General features: G+C 50.7%; 1 protein-coding gene across 2 annotated transcripts in view; it reads right to left on the reverse strand.

The window, feature by feature from the left end:
- Positions 1-359: 359 nt before the first annotated feature.
- CRBN (cereblon) overlaps positions 360-18,661 on the reverse strand; it is a gene marked incomplete at both ends in the record, with an annotated part of 29,557 nt that continues 11,255 nt past the window's right edge. For both annotated transcript variants that reach the window (XM_080718180.1, XM_080718179.1), the window contains 7 exons: positions 360-540; positions 1,670-1,801; positions 3,407-3,471; positions 3,883-3,998; positions 4,954-5,038; positions 6,066-6,128; positions 13,480-13,639. In XM_080718180.1, coding sequence (XP_080574306.1) covers positions 360-540; positions 1,670-1,801; positions 3,407-3,471; positions 3,883-3,998; positions 4,954-5,038; positions 6,066-6,128; positions 13,480-13,639 — 802 coding nt within the window. The remainder of the gene's footprint in view (positions 541-1,669; positions 1,802-3,406; positions 3,472-3,882; positions 3,999-4,953; positions 5,039-6,065; positions 6,129-13,479; positions 13,640-18,661) is intronic.

Genomic DNA, 18,661 nt, shown 5'->3' on the forward strand with positions numbered 1-18,661 from the left:
GGCTCGCCTCTTTCAAAAGGAACGCGTGCGTCGCGCTCAGCGCCTGGGACTGTGACGATTCAGAGCAGGGGAGCCGGACGCCGGCCCGTCAACGGAATCGGAGACCCACCGGTTCACGGTGCGACGTGTGCAGCGGGGCCTCGCGCCTTCCCAAGACGTCTTCGTGTCCCGTCATGAAGAATGCGCTGCGGGAGAGTCCACAGGGTCATGGCCCAGGCTCCAAGTGTGTGTTCTAGCGTGCTCGCACTTCCAGCGCGTGTGACCGAGGAAGGTGGCCTCGCACGCCACGCTGCCTCGGCGCTCGGCATCTCCAAAGCGCTCCTGAGACGACCGGCGCGTCGGGGAACTAGCCCCACTCTTTACAAGCAGAGTATGACTCTGTCTGGGCTGATCTCATCGTCGGCGTCTGGGATAGTGGACAAGAGAGCAGATCGAGTCAAACCCCAAAACTTTTGAGGTGACATGTCTTTTTTGGTGGCTGTAAATTTCCATCCAATATGGCTTGCACAGACCCGACACTGGGCAATGGTCCAGGCGTACCTGCAGACGGAGGTAAAATAGTAGGTGAGAAGACCTCGCGCTTGGACCCAGGTCTATCACAGCAAACAGCAAGAGGCCTGAGAGCTGCAACCTAAGGCTGGATTGAGGCCGTGCAGCTCTGTGACACCAACCTCATAAAAACATCTTGTCTTCTGCATGTTTAATATGGCTATGCGTTAGTCATGCTACGTCTCATCGAACCACACTCCTAAAGCGCACGTTTAAAATTTTCCTCTACCGCATAGACGTACTCCTTGGATTATTAAGTTCTTTATATACGTTGCACGGCAGTTAAGTTAGAAAACAATCGGCTCACTCAGAAACACACACTTCTGTCTTCACTTTAAGGGCACGTCTCGTTTAAGAATAACAGAGCACGATTCCATAAGTAAGACCACTTAGCCAGAAGCGCAAATCATGGCACTTTCTTTTTTCTTTTTTTGCGGGTCTGGAGAAGGAACCCAGGGCCACTTGACCTCCGAGCTACACCCCTGCCCTATTTTGTATTCTTTCTTTTGAAACCGGGTCTCACTGAGTCGCGGAGGGCCTCACTAAGTAGCCGAGGCTGGCCGCGAACCGCGATCCTCTGGTCTCAGCCTCCCGAATGCTGGGATGACGAGCCTGCGCCACCACGCCCGGCTGCACTTTGATTCTTACATAAGCAAACCATGCACTTCTAGCCACCGTCTTATCTTGGGGGGCATATTTTACATTTAGTATATACATGAGCAAATGAATTCTAATTCTAATCCTTGGGAAATGAAAGCAGGTTTCTCTATTTTACAAGTCTCTCCCTGCAGAAAAGAACTTCTGCGGTATGGTTTGCATTACTATAGGATATGCTCCGCGAATTGTGTGGAGTCATAAAACAGTGCATTTTTCAGAATGACAGAAAAAAATAATATGGGACTCCCTGCAGAGTAATCGGAAGACAACGATAATTTTTAATCTCTTTTCTCCCTAATTTGTAGTCAATAAGATTATGCAAACAGTGTCATAAGTGTTCACAAAATAAAGAACATTTGCACGACCATGCCTATCCTCCATTCCAAGTCTAGCAATTCTTTAAGGCTCTCTGGGTTCTTCTGGCCGCTTAAGGTCAGACACAAAGCCCCGAGCGGTCGGTTACCCGGGGAACCAGCTGTGCTCCGTCGAAGGCCGGCCGATCAGGTTCAGGTTGCAAGCTTTGTACACGGTGAGCGTCTCGTGCACGTATCCGTGCGGATTCACATACGCCGCCATCGGCCCGCATAAGGACAGACTGCAACACAGAACCAGGGGGCCAGTCAGAAGAAAAGGGACGCAGGTTCCCTTGGCTACACGAGTGCTCAGGTTTTTTTAAACGCATCAAACCTGAGGCGCCAGCTCTAGTTTCTCCTCTTTCATTGGTTTTATTTATTTATTTATTATTATTTATTTATTGGTGGTACTGGGGGTGGAACCCAGAGGCTTTCCACCTCTGGGCTACACTCCCGGACCTTTTCTATATTTTTATTTGGAAACAGGGTCTCACTGAGTTGCCGAGAGCCTCACTAAGTAGCTGAGGCTGGCCTCGAACCCTTGCGATCCTCCTGTCTCAGCCTCCCAAGCGCGGGGATGACAAGTGTGCCCACCACGCCCAGCGTTTCATTGGTTTTAGATAAGAAGCACCACTGTGGCGTGAGAACGGCAGGCTGGGATCAGCCCACTCTGGCGCCATTAAATATTTCCCATGATGACCCAAAGGGAAGTAGCACTAGCTTTACGACTCTTCGCGAGGTTGGCTGAGCGGCAAAGGCGCACTGGCCAGCCTTGGGCCGCTCAGAGCTCCCTTAGCTCCTCGGTTCTGCTCAGTTTCTTACAAGGTGCTCCTCAACGCGCTTACGTCGCAGCGCCCAGACATGCTCAGCAGCGCTTTCCACTGTGATCTTACGAGCAGAAGCCCCACATTAACTCCACGGGTACTCAGGAAATATTGTAGTGTGTATATTTTCTTTTCTATTTTTTTTTTTTAAACACGGGGACCCAAACCCAGGGGAGTTCTTCCTCTGAGCTTATTTTTTTTTATTTTGAAACAGGGTTTCACTAAATTGCCGAGGGACTCTCTAAGTAGTTGAGGTTGGTCTTGAACCAGTGATCCTCCTGTTTTTTTTTTTTTTTTTTTTGTGTGTGTGTGGATGGGTTTGGGGATGGAACCCGGGGGCATTTGACCTCCGAGCTATACCCTCTGCCCTATATTTTATTCTTTATTTTTGAAACACGGTCTCACTAAGTTGTGAAGGGCCTCATAAGTAGCTGAGGCTGTCCGTGAACCGCGATCCTCTGGTCTCAGCCTCCCGAATGCTGGGATGACAAGCGTGGCCACCACGCCCGGCTTATGATTCTCCTGTTTTAGCCCCCTTTAAGTACTGAGATTACAGGACAGCACCACCGCACTCAGCTCATATGGATATTTTCTTTTTTCTTTTTTTGGTGGTACTGGGGTTCCTGGAAGCCCTTCTACCTCCGGACTACACTCCCAGACCTATTTTGGAAACAGGGTCTCCTAAGCCAGCGCGCGCGGCTGGCTTCGAACCTGCGCGATCCTCCTGTCTCTGCCTCCCAAGCGCGGGGATGACAAGCGTGCGCCACCACGCCCGGCCATATGGATATTTTCAACAAGAACTGAAAAAAGGATTGTGCGGCTGTCTCCCTTTACCGTGCCAGTTAATAACGACCAGTCCCTTCGGTATCTATTGTCACCGACTTTTCCCAAATTACCACAATTTTATGTAATGAGTGCTTAAAATTCTTAGGTAAATATATAGAAAACAGAAAGAGGGAGCTGAGAATTCTAATACGACAGAGCTATATTCAGAGGTCTAATCAAATATATCGAAGACCGTACCTGAGTATTTCATTCTTGGTTGTTATTTCTGTCTCTTGACATTGTTTACAGCAAAGGGAAGTACACTAAAACGTTCAAGAGAAAATGGTTAGCGGAGAAAGGCGGCCTTTGTTGGTATGTAATTCCACAGCTCATTACAAAATGTGTTTCTTCTAAGTCACTACTCACTTACAAAACCTTCGACGATAAAAACGGTCCTACACTGCACATATATATATTCTGACTGTCGGGAGACTTGTTCAAACGCAGAACAGTTCAGGTTTCTATCTGCATGCTCCCTCCCGAGTGTGAAATGCCCGTGTCTCCCGGGTCAAGCGTGCCCGACCCCAAGTGGGCCGCGGGTTGCGGCACGCGCTGGCGCCATGGGCATCCCGCCCCGAGCAGCACGGGGAGCGCTTTGCCAGCGCTTCAGCTCAGGAGCGCCCACCCTACGTGACAACACTCATAACGTAAGCCACGACGGCGCAGACACTCACTTTGCTCATGATGTCCAGCTCGCAGCGAAGCCGCTGGATGGCACTGCCGATCTTCAGGAGCTGCATTCTTAAGACGTCGTCAATGGGGAGGCAAGCAGCTACCCTGTAAGAAAAATCTTCAAGACATGGTGGGACTTTTAGGCCTTAAGTTCATGACTCACATAAGAATCAGGTAACTTAGAGATCATATGATCCCCTTTTGAAATAAACATAGATTTTTTTGCCGGGCGCGGTGGGCACGCTTGTCATCCCCGCGCTGGGGAGGCGGAGACAGGAGGATCGCGCAGGTTCGGAGCCAGCCGCGCTGGCTTGAGAGACCGTTTCCAAATAAAATATGAAATAGGTCTGGGAGTGTAGCCCGGAGCCAGAAGGGCTTCCAGGAACCCCAGTACCACACACACACACACACACACACACACACACACACACACACACACACACACAATAGATATATATAGGGTTCAGGATGCAAGCACATCTTTAGACACAATTCTAAAATACAGCAGTTGCTAAACACGATCTTTATTTTTTATTTTTTGCAGTATGAGGGATGGAACCCAGGGGCGTTCTACCTCAGAACTACACCCCCAGCTTGGAACACAATCTCACTGAGTTGCAATGAACCTCGCTAAGTAGCTGAGGCTGGCCTCGAACCTCCATCTTTCGGTCGCAGCCTCCAACATATCAAAATAGTGAAATTGTTCCTTATAATGGGCACAGAAGTTACATGTGAACAGGGAAGACCTAGGTCCCTTGAAAGGGACCTGAAAGAACAAGGGCACGGGAAGTACTCGGGACAAGAGCTCTTTACTGCAGTTTGAACATTTGATGGAAGATATGGTTAAAATAAGTATTCGCAGAAGAGAAGTTTGTGAGAGTTCATTGAAAAACCTCACTGTTTTCCACTGCTCAAAGCAAATTAAATGTGTTTTTTGTCCAAATTAAAATGTTAAACAGCTCCCAAGAGACTAAAAAAAAAATCACTTTTGTCATGTTCTCAGCTAGAAAGCGGCAGGCTATTTCTCGTAGGAGCACGTCATCGCAACCCACAGCACAGACGGCACTCTTTACCTATCGGATTCGCGGGCAGAGAGTCATCTTTTAGGTTTTCATCCCACTCTCGCAGCTGCTGTTTAATTCTGTCCATTAACGTTTCCTGGCATAAAATAAAACAACCATCGCAGAGTCCACATCCTCAACCAAACTTGAACAAAAATACGCGGGCGCCAATTCCAGTTTTCATTCTGTGGTAAGACTTCAAGATCTCCGAATACAACCCTCAGCATCTCCAATTTCCCTCCCTCCCTCCCTCCCTCCCTCCCTCCCTCCCTCCCTCCCTCCCTCCTCTTTCCCTTTTTTATCCTCTTTTTTCCCTCTCCTCTCTTTCCCTTTTTATCTTTGTACTGGGGGTTGAACCTGGGGCATTCTACCCCTGAGCGATACCCTCAGCTCTATCTATCTATCTATTTATTTATTTATTTATATTTTTTATTTTTGGTGGTACTGGGGGTGGAACCCAGAGGCTTTCTACCTCCAGGCTGTACTCCCAGACCTGTTTTATATTTTATTTGGAAACAGGGTCTCCCTAAGTTGCCGAGAGCCTCACTCAGTAGCTGAGGCTGGCTTCGAACCCGCGCGATCCTCCTGTCTCGGCCTCCCAAGCGCGGGGATGACAAGCGTGCGCCACCACGCCCGGCTGAATTCTCCTATTTTCTGTATGTGGCCACTCCCAGGTCAGATTTCAGATGTTTAGTAAACCCTAAGAGATCTCACAATATCTTACCCTTAAGCTACAAATTACTAGAAACTGTCAAAACTCAAACTTGAGACAGGCAACAGGTGTCCAGCTGAATTTCGGACTCTTCACTGTTCTGACTTGAACTGTAAGCAGCGGTGGTACTGCAGAAAGTAACACTACGACAGCCTGTGCCTTGCTTTCATGACTTATTATTATCAGTGTTACTGGGTGGATTTTTAAAGTCTTTTTGTCCTGGGGACTGAACCAGAGCGTTCCACCTCTGAGCCACACCTCCAGCCCTCTTCACCTTTTATTTTGAAACAGAGGCTGGTTAAGTTGCTGAAGCTGGCCTCGAACCTGCGATCCTCCCGTCTCCGCCTCCCAGGGCTGGGATTGCGGACTAGTGACCCTGCCTGCCATGGATATAAATAAGGTGAGTACTTACCGCGTCGTATAAGGAATACAGCCAGCGGGGCCAGGAAGTCAGATTCGCACAATGGAACTTTCGCTGAAAACAGAAAAAGTCACTCAGAAAGAGATAATGGGAAAAAGGACTCTACGGAGGCAGGGTGGCATCTGATATGTGATTTGAGCCGACAGAAACTCAAATTTTAAAGAGATTCTGCGCTGGGTAACAGCTGAGTATCTATCACAGGAGACAATTGTGCTGTTACGACCTTCTGATCCATCCCGGCGCCATGACGCTCACCGCCACCGAAGCCGACAGGTGCCGCCCCTGGATGACCGGCGCCGCGGGGCGCTGCTGCCGTGCCACGAGCCTCGCCAGGCATGCTGACACATACCTTTTATTTTTTTTTTATTCTGAAACAGGGTCTAAGTGGCCGAGGCCTCCCAAGTTGCTGAGGCTGGCCTCGAACCTGAGACCCTCCTGTCTCGGCCTCCCAAGTGCCGGGATGACAGGCGCGCACCACCACGCCCGGCTGCTTTTTTGACTCTTGTAAAATCACACTTCCCTCACAACATAAACACTATACGCCTGTATGAAAATAGTCTGCCTTTATGTCCTTACTGTGTAAGGTTTATTCCACTCATACTTTCCACCTTTTTCGTTTCTTAGGTTAGGGTTATTTCTAACGCAGCACTGTGCTCCGGAGGAGGCCTGTGCTCAGAGTGAAGAGGGAGCACTGCTGCTCCTTTAGGAAATTATGGGGAGGCCGGGCGCGGTGGGCACGCTGGTCATCCCCGCGCTGGGGAGGCGGAGACAGGAGGATCGCGCTGGCTTAGGAGACCCTGTTTCCAGGAACCCCAGTACCACCAAAAAAAAAAAAAAAAAAAAAAAAAAAAATAAATAAATAAATAAAAATTGTGGGGAAAATAAATAAAAAAGAAAAAGGAAACAATGCTTACATATTTTGGCATATTAAAAAGACAGTATGGTCTAAATAAATAAACACATTGTTGTGTGTGTGTGTGTGGCCTATATGAATGAATGCTGTCATTACGAGCGTGTGACTGGAAATGTCAATGCTGAAGACAACTTAGTTAAAAGAAGATGCGCTCGCAGAGTAAACGCTTCTTTCTTAAAAACTCAAACAATGTTTTGGCACCAGGGATTGAACTCAGGGGTGTTCTGCCTCAGTCCTGTTTCGTTTTCTAGGGCCTTGCTGAGTTTGCTGAGGCTGGCCTCGAACCCGCGGCCTCCTGCCTCGGCCTCCCGAGCGCTGGGCGTGCAGCCACGCACCACCATGCCGCCTTTAAACGCTTGTGTGAGGACACTCGTTTACACGCTGGCCTCAGAGCGCGCTCCTCTGGGTAGAAGCCTTGAGTGTGTCTGGACCGAGTCGGCCAGAAGGCAGACTGAGAAGGGACGCCACTCCAAGAGGAGGACGGGACTTCATGGCCATCACTTCCACTTCACGAGAACCAGGGAAAGACCAGCTAGAGACCGACTCGTGACTTGAATTCGGAACCCAAACAGAAGCCACATCCACAAAGACGTGGATCTCACGGCCTCTGGCGCAGGAGCTCCGCCGTGAGGCTCAGCGCTGGGTCAGGGCTCGCCCGCCCGCTAACGCCCTCGAGGATGAAGGGGGCCGGCAGAGCTCGGGTTCACGAGAACAACAAATACGTAAAAGGCCCAAAACTGTGTCCGACAGGACAGGAGACTGACGAACGGACGTTCTGCGGCAGTGCTGTTCATAGCAGAAACCGGACAGACAGCCCGAGCACCCGCAAGGCGACAAGAGCAGAATGCGCGTGCCGGGGAGCTCGCCGTGGGCCGGGGGACACACTACGCCAGCTGAGGACCAAGCAAGCTCACATATCCTCAAAGGAAAAAGAGATCTGTAGAAACAAGTATCTCACCTTACTATAAGAGGCTCTTCATCGGCGGGGTGTGGCGGTGCGTATCTGTCATTCCAGTGCCCGGGAGGCTGAGATAGGAGGCCCCCAGGTTCGAGGCCAGCTTCCACGACTTAGTGAGCGCCTCAGCAGCCTAGTGAGACCCTGTTTCAAACCAAAAATATTAAAAAAAAAAAAATGCCGGGCATGTGTGGCTCAGAGGTAGACCACCCCTGGGTTAAACCCAGTCTCCTCCTCTCCCCTACACACAAAAAGGTGATCAACCAACTTACAACATGATACGTGAGCCTAGGAGGGCAAAGGTCTAAGAAAATAAGTAACTTTAGCACGCCCAGAAGAGGAGGGAACTGCTTAACACAAGTGAGCCCCCTGACGTGCGCTGACCGCATCAACCCGCACCCCACCATGTCCACTGGAGAGGCTCTGCAGCTCTCGTCCGCGATGGGCAAGAAGAGGGGCTTCTGCGCTGCACCCCAGCCTTGTTATTTTGTGTTTTGAGACAGGGTCTCGCTAGGTTACTGAGTCTCCCTAGGTTGCTGAGGCCAGCCTCAAACCTGCAAACCTCCGGTCTCAGCCTTCAAGTGCTGGGATTACAGGTGTGCACCATGACCCCTGGCCGGATTCATTTTTTATTTCATTCATTCACTCACTCACTCACTCATTCATTCATTTTTTGTGTGGTACTGGGGATGGAGCCCAGGGGCGAGCACTAAGCCAGAGATGAGAAGGAGGGAGCGGGAGGGAATGGGGCTGGAACTGGGGAAGGGCTAATGGATGAGGTGTGCATGGGTGCCTCCGCCATGTACTCCATTAAGATGGATGACGACAGTGCACCAATGAAAATAAAAAAAAAAAGAATAGAGACTTCCACCAACAAGGCAGGAGCTGGAGCGGTCAGTTCACAAAGGTCTCCCAAGGAGACAAGAAATCCCAGACCACGGCTCTAACCAAAGGCTTTTTAAATACTACAGATGAACCCAGAGGCCTTCTACCTCTGAGCTACGTCCCCAGCCCTCTTTTATTTTATATTTGGAAACGGGGTCTCACTGAGTTGCTGGGGTCTCACTGATCGTGAGGCTGGTCTCAGCCCCGTGGTGTTCCCGACTCAGCTTCCTGCGTACGCCACCAGGCCCAGCTCTTCTTCCGCTTTTAGGCGTCCTCATTTTGGCTTCCTTTGCCTCCCGACAGATGTAGATGTTGAAAAAATGTGAAAACTACTTACATGGGTCTTCCAAGACTGAAGGGATCAGAAGGGCAAAAGCGAATGAGCGGGCTGTGACCACTGGTTTCCTTGCGTGGTGCCCGGGGGCTTCTTTACCCTCTTTAATCCCAGGACCGCCAGCGGTGTAAAAGATCCAATAATTTGCCCAAATCAGAAGCTACTGGTTTCTGTTTTCTTCTTTCGTTTGCTGAGTTCCCACTTGCTAACAGCAACCCGCTTCTCTCAAGGCTCATGAGCTAACTTCTGGTACACAAATGCACGCCCACGGAAGACGGACGCTCGGATGTCACTAGCGTGGCCGAGGAGGCACCAGACCACTCGTGGCCTGAGACGTCACGAGACGTGTGACAATAACGAGCAGCAATTATGCACCGCTCACAACTGCAACCTAGAGAAGACGGGAGGCAGGATGCCCTTGTTCAGTCCCTATCACCACACGCTATCAAGATGCAATCGCCCGGAAGGCGGGACAGGAGGGCTGACTGCAGTTTTCGGCCAAACTCTGCAACTCAGAGGCTCTCAGCAACCGAGTGAGATCCTGTCTCGAAATCAAAGATAAAATAAAGCTGGAGGTGTAGCTCAGAGGTAGAATGCCCCCGCTTCTATCCCCAGTGTGGTGTGTACACACACACACACACACACACACTTCCCCTTGACTCAATAATTCCAATTCTCCAAATTTATCTCACACCAATGTGAAGGGACAGCTGAGATGTCAGCAGCAGGAGCCTGTCAGGAGATGGAGCGGTGCAGGACAGTATGTACCCCTTTGCAGGAAATGGAGGGAAGCGTTTCCCTTTATAAACTCTAGGGCTCTGAAAGGCAGCCGTGTCCGGGCCTGGCTCCCACAGCGAGGTCGCAGAGCCCGAAACACGACAGACGGGGACCGCCCGCTGCTCACGCCACCGCGCTTCCACGCTGGAGCCCTCTCCACGCCACGGGCGGCTCCTCTCTGCTTCACCCGCTGAGCCTTTATAAGCACACAAGGAGCTGATCTGGCCGGGCGGGAAGGGCGCCCACAGACACGTGTAGCATCTTCCCAATGGGTTCTCCTCCTTCCCTCGAGAGAGTCCTCTGTGAAGCCCCGGGCACCACCATGAGAAAAGGAACGGGCTTCAAGGCACGACTCCCAGACAAGGAAGGTCTCCAGAAGTGAGCGGTGCGGAGGGCTCCCCGTCCACGGCCTCCCTCCTTCATCGTCCTGCCCTCTCTCGACGCTCCCCAGCGAGAGCAGGTCGCAAGGAGCACTCTGGAAGCTTAAACATTTTATCTTCCCATCACTGGGATATTTCGTTTTCAATGGCAAATGTTGGAAGTGTGTGGACACGCGGATGAACGCGGCTCAGGACAAAGCACGCGGTCAGGCCTTCACCAAGATGGGAATGCAAACGGTTGGTGGACAAGCTCGTGCTCGTTTGGGACCAGATCTGCGGCTGTTCTGGAGCAGGAAGACCACGGTCGCGCGCCCCTCATCACGTCTGGTAGCAGAAACACGTGGTCCCCGACTAGCTCGCTGCAGAATTCTGTAGGCATCTCGCAACTCTGACCACCTCCACTCTCAGACCTGGGCGCGGAGCACACCGGCACCGCTTCCTACAGCGTGGCGGGCTGCAGATGACGTCCGGAGACGAGCCGCGCAACCAGCGCCAGGCGGGGCCGGCGTGCACCGAGAGCCACACGCGGGCTCGCGGGGGCCGCCACCCCTTCACCACTAGACTCCGTGTGCCGCGCACGGATGGCTTCACGTGGTCTCTCCAGGACAGCAGTGTGTCACACCTGGGTCCAAGAGAGAATCGGCTCCCAAGTTCTCTTGACCTCGTAGTCGTCTTGACCACAGATCTCAGAACCTAAGACCCTCTCGGCCGAGTCAAGACAGCACTTTAAACCACCTGGAAATGATACGGGACGAAGGCATCTGTACCCCGACCTAAGACCTCTCGGGCCTCCCTCAGGCCGCGGCGCTCAGGGAGGGCTAAGGCGCGAGGATCCAGACACACGGGAGACACGGGGCGGCGGGACGGGCACAGGTGCAGGCCGCACACGCGGGCCTCTGCGGCGTCCGCGGCTCTGTCTCTCCCCCGCTGTAGCCGGGGGCCACCCCGCCGCAAGGGCACGTTCTCCATTCCGTGTGAACAAGATGAAGCGTCCGCACCGCAGAGTGGGATGGCTGCACTCGGCGACGCACACAGACGTTGAGACAGCCATCTTGTTGAACCGGAGTTCCAGTTCGGGGCGGCTCGGTTCTGTGGACGGGACCGAGCACCGTCCTGCTGTGCAGAGCACACGACACGGCGGCGTGTTCCACACGATCCCCTTCGCTCTGGAGATCGCGGCAGAGAACGGTTCACCGAGATCACGGAATGGTTAAGAATGTTAACAACCACCCCGGTTCGGAGGGACTACGGAGGACTCTCGATGTCAACACGCCCTAGAAGTCTCCAGTGGCGACGGAAACAGCTACGTACCGCACAGCTCCAGAAGCTGCCTGTGCCTTGCAAACACACGGGCACTGTGAGACCTTCAAAGGAACGCTTTCCAGACGGGACGATCTCGGGCGTCCTCGAGCATCTACTGCCCCCTTTCACTACCGTCTTCTGACAAACACCCCTGAGACAGCGAGACACGGCGGTGCATGCCCGTCGTCCCCTTGGGAGACCGAGACCTCTGCGAGGACCACAGGTTCGAGGACGGCCTCAGGAACTTAGCAAGATCCTGTTTCAAGATAAACCTTTTTAAAAAGGGCCGGGGTGTAGCTTGGAGGTAGAACGCCCCAGGTTCACTCCTCAATACCCCAGACAAAGGAGCGAAAAGTAACAACAACAAAAAGCCACCGCACCACGTGAAACTGGCCAACGGACACAGAGTCACAGGACCAGCTGCCAGCCAGATGTGCGCCAAGCACCAGGCTGCAGAGCTTTCCCAGAGAGCCAGATAATCCTATCAAGGAACACCGAAAGTAAAGTGGGGGGACACTGACCGCAGCACGAGGCCTCATCACAGACAATCTGCTAACTTACATCAAACTGGGATTCTCTACAACTTGACATTAAAAGGTGTGTGTGTGTGTGTGTGTGTGTGTGTGTGTGTGTGTGTGTGTGTCTGAGGATTGAGCCTATGGGTGTTTTGACCTCCCTGCTGCACTCCCAGCACTACCTTATTTTTTACTTTGAAACAGGGCTTCACTAAGTCACTAAGTTAGGGAGGATCAGTTGCCAAGAGCCTGGCTAAGTTGCTGAGGCTGGCCTCTAACCTGTGATGCTCCTGTCTCAGCCTCCCAAGTACTGAGACTACAGGCATGAGCCACTATGCCTGGCTACATAAAAAGTAAATAAATACAGTTCTCTATTTCACTTGACAAGGAACAAGAGATGATTAATAAAAATATTTTTTATGGTTAAAATGAGAACTCTCTTTGTATATTTTTAGTAGATAAATCCCCCAAAGCCAATTTATTCTAAATTTAGAAAAATAGTACACTGGGTGTGGTGGCACAGGCCTGTAATCCCAGTACTTGGGAGGCTGATACAGGAGGATCACAAGCTCTAGGCCAGCTTCAGCAATGCAGTGAGACCCCGTCTCAAAATAAAAAATTAAAAATAAAATAGGGCTGGGGTGGAGCTCAGAGGTAGAATGCCCCTGGGTTTAGCCTCCAGTACCAAAAAAAAAAAAAAAAAAAAAAAAAAACAAAGAAAGAAAGAAAGAAAGAAACTTTTCCTTCTTTCAGGCAGAAATTATAAGCAGTAACTATTTTACATTCAAAACTGTGTATCTCAATATATCTCATAAATGTGTATAAACAAGGGTCTTTGTTTTTTTCCTAAGAGGAAGAAGAAGCCAAAAGGAAACACATCAGAAAGAAAGCCCAAAGCGATACTTTGAAAGACCGCCTCATCCCGGGTGAACTTTGTGAGCTCAGGAGTGTGTTACAAAATACAGCCGCCAGGAAGCCTTTCCTCCCGAGGCCCAGGAGGCGGGCACTCTGCTCCCTGCCGCTGGTCCGAGCCGCCGCCCCCAGGACCCTCTGCGCGTTACAGGAACCCGTACTTAGGACTCAAGAGCTGACCATCCGATCTGATCACGGCAGAGCCCCAATTCCTCCGGGATTAAACAGCGGCAGCGCTGCCTGAACACGACTGGAGCGTGGTCGGAAACCCTTACGACGGTGACATTTTGCTGCTCTTGAAAACTGCTGTGCGCACGTCGAGGCGCCGGCGTGATCAAGGCAGCGGGACGGCGTGGGGCGCCTCCTCCAAACAGCAGAAAGGCAAGCAACCCGGCTGAATTTTGTGACGATGCAGAAAAAAGGGATGCTCACCTTCTGGTACTTCTGCCGCCATTTCCATGCAGACTGGTCTTCCCAGGAGACGGGTTTTGACGGAAACAGCTGGCACTTACTGAGGGACTGCAGCTGGACCGCAGACATGGTCGACGGCAGCACACACTCGGGCAGAATCTGCACCTTCGCCTGCTGGATTCTGAAGCAAAAGAGAACCAAGCCCGGGGATCACTGGGAAGAGCGGCTCACGCCAAGCGTGACGTTTCTAAGCATCGCGGATGTTTTTATTTTATTTTATTTTTTTATTTTTATTTTTTGGTGGTACTGGGGTTTCTGGAAGCCCTTCTACCTCTGGGCTACACTCCCAGACCTATTTTTACATTTTTATTTGGAAACAGGGTCTCCTAACCCGCGCGATCCTCCTGTCTCCGCCTCCCAAGCGCGGGGATGACAAGCGTGCGCCACCACGCCCGGCAGCGGATGTTTTTAAATGCTAGGATTTTTAGCAGTTTTCTAAGTCTGCTTTTAAAACATATTCACCAAAGGCTGATATTAAGATACAAGAAAATTTCAAAAAATACCTTCATTTCATAAAGTGTACAAAGTAATTAATACACCAAAGGTAACCTAAGACAGGACTTTTTTTTTTCCTTTTTGGGTACTGGGATGGAAGCCGGGGGCTTTCTACCTCCGGGCTACAATTCCAGACCTATTTTTTTTATGTTTTCTTTGGAAACAGGGTCTCACTAAGTTGCTAAGCCTCACTCAGTAGCTGAGGCTGGCTTCGAACCTGCGGGATCCTCCTGTCTCGACCTCCCAAGCGCGGGGATGACAAGCGCAGGCCACCATGCCTGGCTAAGATAGGAATTTTTCAACCTCATCAAGAAATACACACAGAGAGCTTCACATTTCAGATATAGAAGCATAAATGAAATAAAGGGTTTTTTTTTTTTAAGGAAATTCAGCATACATCCACGCTGCCTGACATGTAATCGATGTGCTGGATATTTAGACACCTCAACCCTCCCATCCCCAACTCCAGTGCTGCCGCCACCGTGCGCCTCCGCCCTCTTCACCATCCTGCTTGAGAAGGTGAAGAAGAGAAATCGCAGGAGCTCAGCCCCACAGAGCCACCGTGGAACCCGAGCGAGACGACACCGCGACTTCTGTGTGTGGTCCTTGTCTCATCCTCACAAATGCAAATATGCAAACCAGCAAAATACACGGATCTGTTTTACTCAAAAAGCACGCTATGATGTTCAAGCCATCATTTCCAAAATGCTGAGAACAGGCAAAGCACAAACTGCAAATGTTATCGCAAATGGTGCAAAAAGGGAGGCTGCCCCTGTGAGCTACTGCCCGGAAGGCACGCTCTCTGCTCGAGGGCGGCCTGGAAGGAGCAGAGGGGAAGGGCAGCCCGATGCTGGGATGACGGCCAGCACAGGACCGGGCCCAAGACATCCAGGTCTCTGCTCCACTGTTTGCTGTTTCGGACTTAGGAAGCTGTCTTTCACAGTAACTACGGTCTGATCCGCAAAAGGTTATATATAAAATGGTGATATTTCTACTTAATACGTGAAAATAACTTCTTAGCACACTCGCTTTACTAACTTATTTCCTTCTCAGGATGCTCATTAAAATACAAAGAAAGCCGGGCGTGGTGGGCACGCTTGTCATCCCTGCGCTTGGGAGGCGGAGACAGGAGGATCGCGCAGGCTCGAGGCCAGCCGCACTGGCTTAAGAGACCCTGTTTCCAAATAAAAATATACAAAACAGGTCTGGGAGTGTAGCCCGGAAGTAGAAGGGTTCCATCTCCAGTACCACCAAAATAAAAATAAATAAATAAATAAATAAAATTTATGTGTACATAATTTGGCAGATATAAAAAAAAGTTTGCCGTGTTCAAACTGTGGGATATTCTTGTATCACTAGAGCAAAGTCTCGGCCTGGCACAGAGGTACCTGCCGGTCATCTCAGCTACTTGGGAGGCCGAGGTAAGAAGACAGCGAGTTTGAAGTCAGTCTGGACAACTTATTAAGACTGTCTCAAAATAAAAAAATAAAAAGAGCTAGGGCTATAGCTCAGTAGCAAAACGCCCCCCATTTGATTCCCTTGTACCAGGGTATAAAAAAACCTCCCTAATGTCAATTCTATTTATCTTATACATGAACATACATAACCTTATAGCTGTATATTGAAAGCAAATGTGAGTGCATTCCACAGAAGCTCACAGAAACCTTTCTCTGGGGTGTCAGTAACTGGTTAAGAGGTGCGTTATCACACTGGCCGCGGGCTCAGCGCCCGTCTCAGCTGCCCCTGCAGGCCGTCTCGACTGCCTGGGGGCTCAGCACCGCCCCACTTTCCTTCTTCAACAAGCCCGGGCAGCAAGCCGGGGGACACAAAACCCTGGTTCTCCTGCAGGGGAGTTTTGTTTTTAACTACCTTGGTTTTGTTTCTACTCTTATGGCTATTGTTTTCTGGTTACAGCAAACTAATTTACATAAATGTTATACAACCAAATGAAATTTGAACACCAAGTACAATTGCTTCAATGAACATTCGAATATATATAAAAAACAACTTTCAAATCAGGTACAGACAACTCTTAGTTGGAAAAACTGCACAAATCTAGAAGTCGCCTGCACTAAATGCACCTTGTGACTACCTTAACTCGCTCTCTCTAAAGAATTACTACAAGTATAAACTATGATGGCTAATGAATAATAAAAAACATTTAAGGTCATTTCCAACCAGCAAGCCCCCTTCAAAGAAAATGCCCCATCTCTCCATGAACAGAAATGAATGAAGGGGCACGTCTACGTGTGGAAGGGACACATATCCGTACATGAAGCGACACAGGTACATTTTCTGTGACAACAACAACCACTGCTCTCAATTATGACAGGAAAGACGCCTTCTCTTGCAATTCTAACATGATGTTAATCCCAAGCTCAGAAATAGGAAATGTTAAAGCGCTTGTACTGGTGCACTGCAGGCCCCCACCACAGTGGAGCTGAGGGAGAGGGACACACATGGCCACAGCCCTTGGTGCGCTCGCCCCGGCTCCTCCTGCCCCTCCCCTGCCCCGGACATGATACTGAGATGGGTTCTGATATTCTCACACACGTACATAACAGTGGTAGAAATGATTCTTTTATGGACTCTCCCTTTCCTCCCTCTCCACTGGGGTTTCCCCTCCGTTACCTAAGTCCCTCTCGTGTCCTGATCCTCCCCAGCTCCCACACGTGAGAGGAAACTTCTGCCCCTTCTCTGTCATGACTGGCTGCTCTCACTTAACCCAACGTGCTCCAGGTCCGTACAGTTTCCTGCAAATGACGTAATTTTCTTCTTTCTGGGTGAGTAGGTTTCGGGAGAGTATTCTAGTGATCCAGCAACATCCTTCTTATCGAAACAGAAAGAAATGTACTCAGGAAATAGCAAAGAAATAAAGCGAGTTGGCATGTTAGGGAGTCATTCTGGTAGCCGGGAGAGCAGTCACTCGGGGACTTGGGCCCAGGGCCAGCCAGCTGCCCTCAGTCGCCTGCCTTCAGGAGCGCTGCCGAGCCTTTGCGGTACTCGGCTGGCATATCTGGAAAAAGAGGACACTGCTGGGCTATCTCCCGTTCTGTTCGCTTTACCATTTTTTACTGAAGGAGGTTACGAGAGCAGCGTAGCACAGCCAGAGAATCTCACTCGACAGGGGGCTTTTAAATGACACAAACGTCTCTAACAGGGGCCTGAGTCAGGCGGCCATGCAGTGAGGGCACAGCAGGTCTTCCCGAGCACGGCCCAGCCCCTGCTGTTCATCTTCACTAGAGTCAAACCTCGAGTCAGAGCCAACACCCTCTGCCATCTTGTGCTCAAGAGCTCCTGCACAGTTCATGACCAACACAGCCTCAGAGATACACTTTCTCTCACGCCAACCTCCCCACTCGTTCTCTGGAAGACGGTATTCAAGTCTATCCCGTACTGTCTAAGTAAGTGGCTAAGCAGTACGGTAAACATCCGACCTGTTGGCAAAATCCACAGCAACGAAACAACTGGCTAGCGGTCACGGCGCAGAGCCTTCAGGAAACCCCTCTTCCGCTCCTTCCTTTGGCATTTAGGGCCTGCGTGGAGGACCTGTGTCAGTCTCCGTCTGCTCTCAAGCCATAGAGGGCGGCAGGCAGGGTGAGGGAGGGAGGGCGGGCAGGGCGACATGGTCAGGGATGGGAGAGTCCACGCATCTAGTGTTCTGGGGAACTACCAGGAGACCAGTGAAGTCCCGGAGCCCTGGCCTCACCCGGCCACACTCCTCTCACGGCTGCCTAGACACCATGGCTTCAGAACCGAGGAACGCTCGAGGATGCACACTACCCAACGACCACAGCTCCTCCTCCTGCTCCTCAGACGCTTTTAACATCATAAAACCAGCCAATCGGCCAACCCGAGACACCCCCATCGGGCAGATTATATGCACAACACAGCGGTCTGAGGAGATTCGCACTCAACTCTGGTCCCACTCAGACTCATTACCTAAGGCAGGGTGGGCCGCGAGAATACAGACCCATAAAGCTTTCTGTATGTGCCAGGTAAGAGCAGCGCCCTCAAGACAGAACACGGAATGAATGCCAGGACAACCACTGAGGGGCTTAGTTTTGTTTACCTTTTTTCAGACAAGGATAAATTAAGGTGACCTGTTTGTACTATTTACTTACTTACTTATGATACGAGGGATTAGACCCAGCGCACGCTGCGAGGCTCTGAGCTACACTCTTGGCCCTTCTGATTTTTGATTTCGAAGCAGGGTCGCTAAGTCACCAAACGCTGGCCTTGAACCTGCTGTCTTCCTGTCTCAAGCCTCTCAAGTTCTGGGATCACGGGTCTGCATCACTGCACCCGACTGGATTTTATTATTTATTTATTTATTTATTTATTTTTATTTACTTTTTTGGTGGTACTGGGGTTCCTGGAAGCCGTTCTACCTCCGGGCTACACTCCCAGACCTATTTTGTATTTTTTTGTTTGGAAACAGGGTCTCTTAAGCCAGGGCGGCTGGCTCGGAACCTGCGCGATCCTCCTGTCTCCGCCTCCCCAGCGCGGGGATGACAAGCGTGCCCACCACGCCCGGCTGGGTTTTATTTTTTTAATGTGTTATTCCTTGGTCTACTGACAAACTCTGCCTAAGCTGAGCCCAAATGAGTAACTGCTAAAAAAGTCTACTCACAGAACTTCTACACTG

Source organism: Muscardinus avellanarius (genome assembly GCF_963383645.1).
Source record: "Muscardinus avellanarius genome assembly, chromosome: 22".
Classification (NCBI taxonomy): domain Eukaryota; kingdom Metazoa; phylum Chordata; class Mammalia; order Rodentia; family Gliridae; genus Muscardinus; species Muscardinus avellanarius.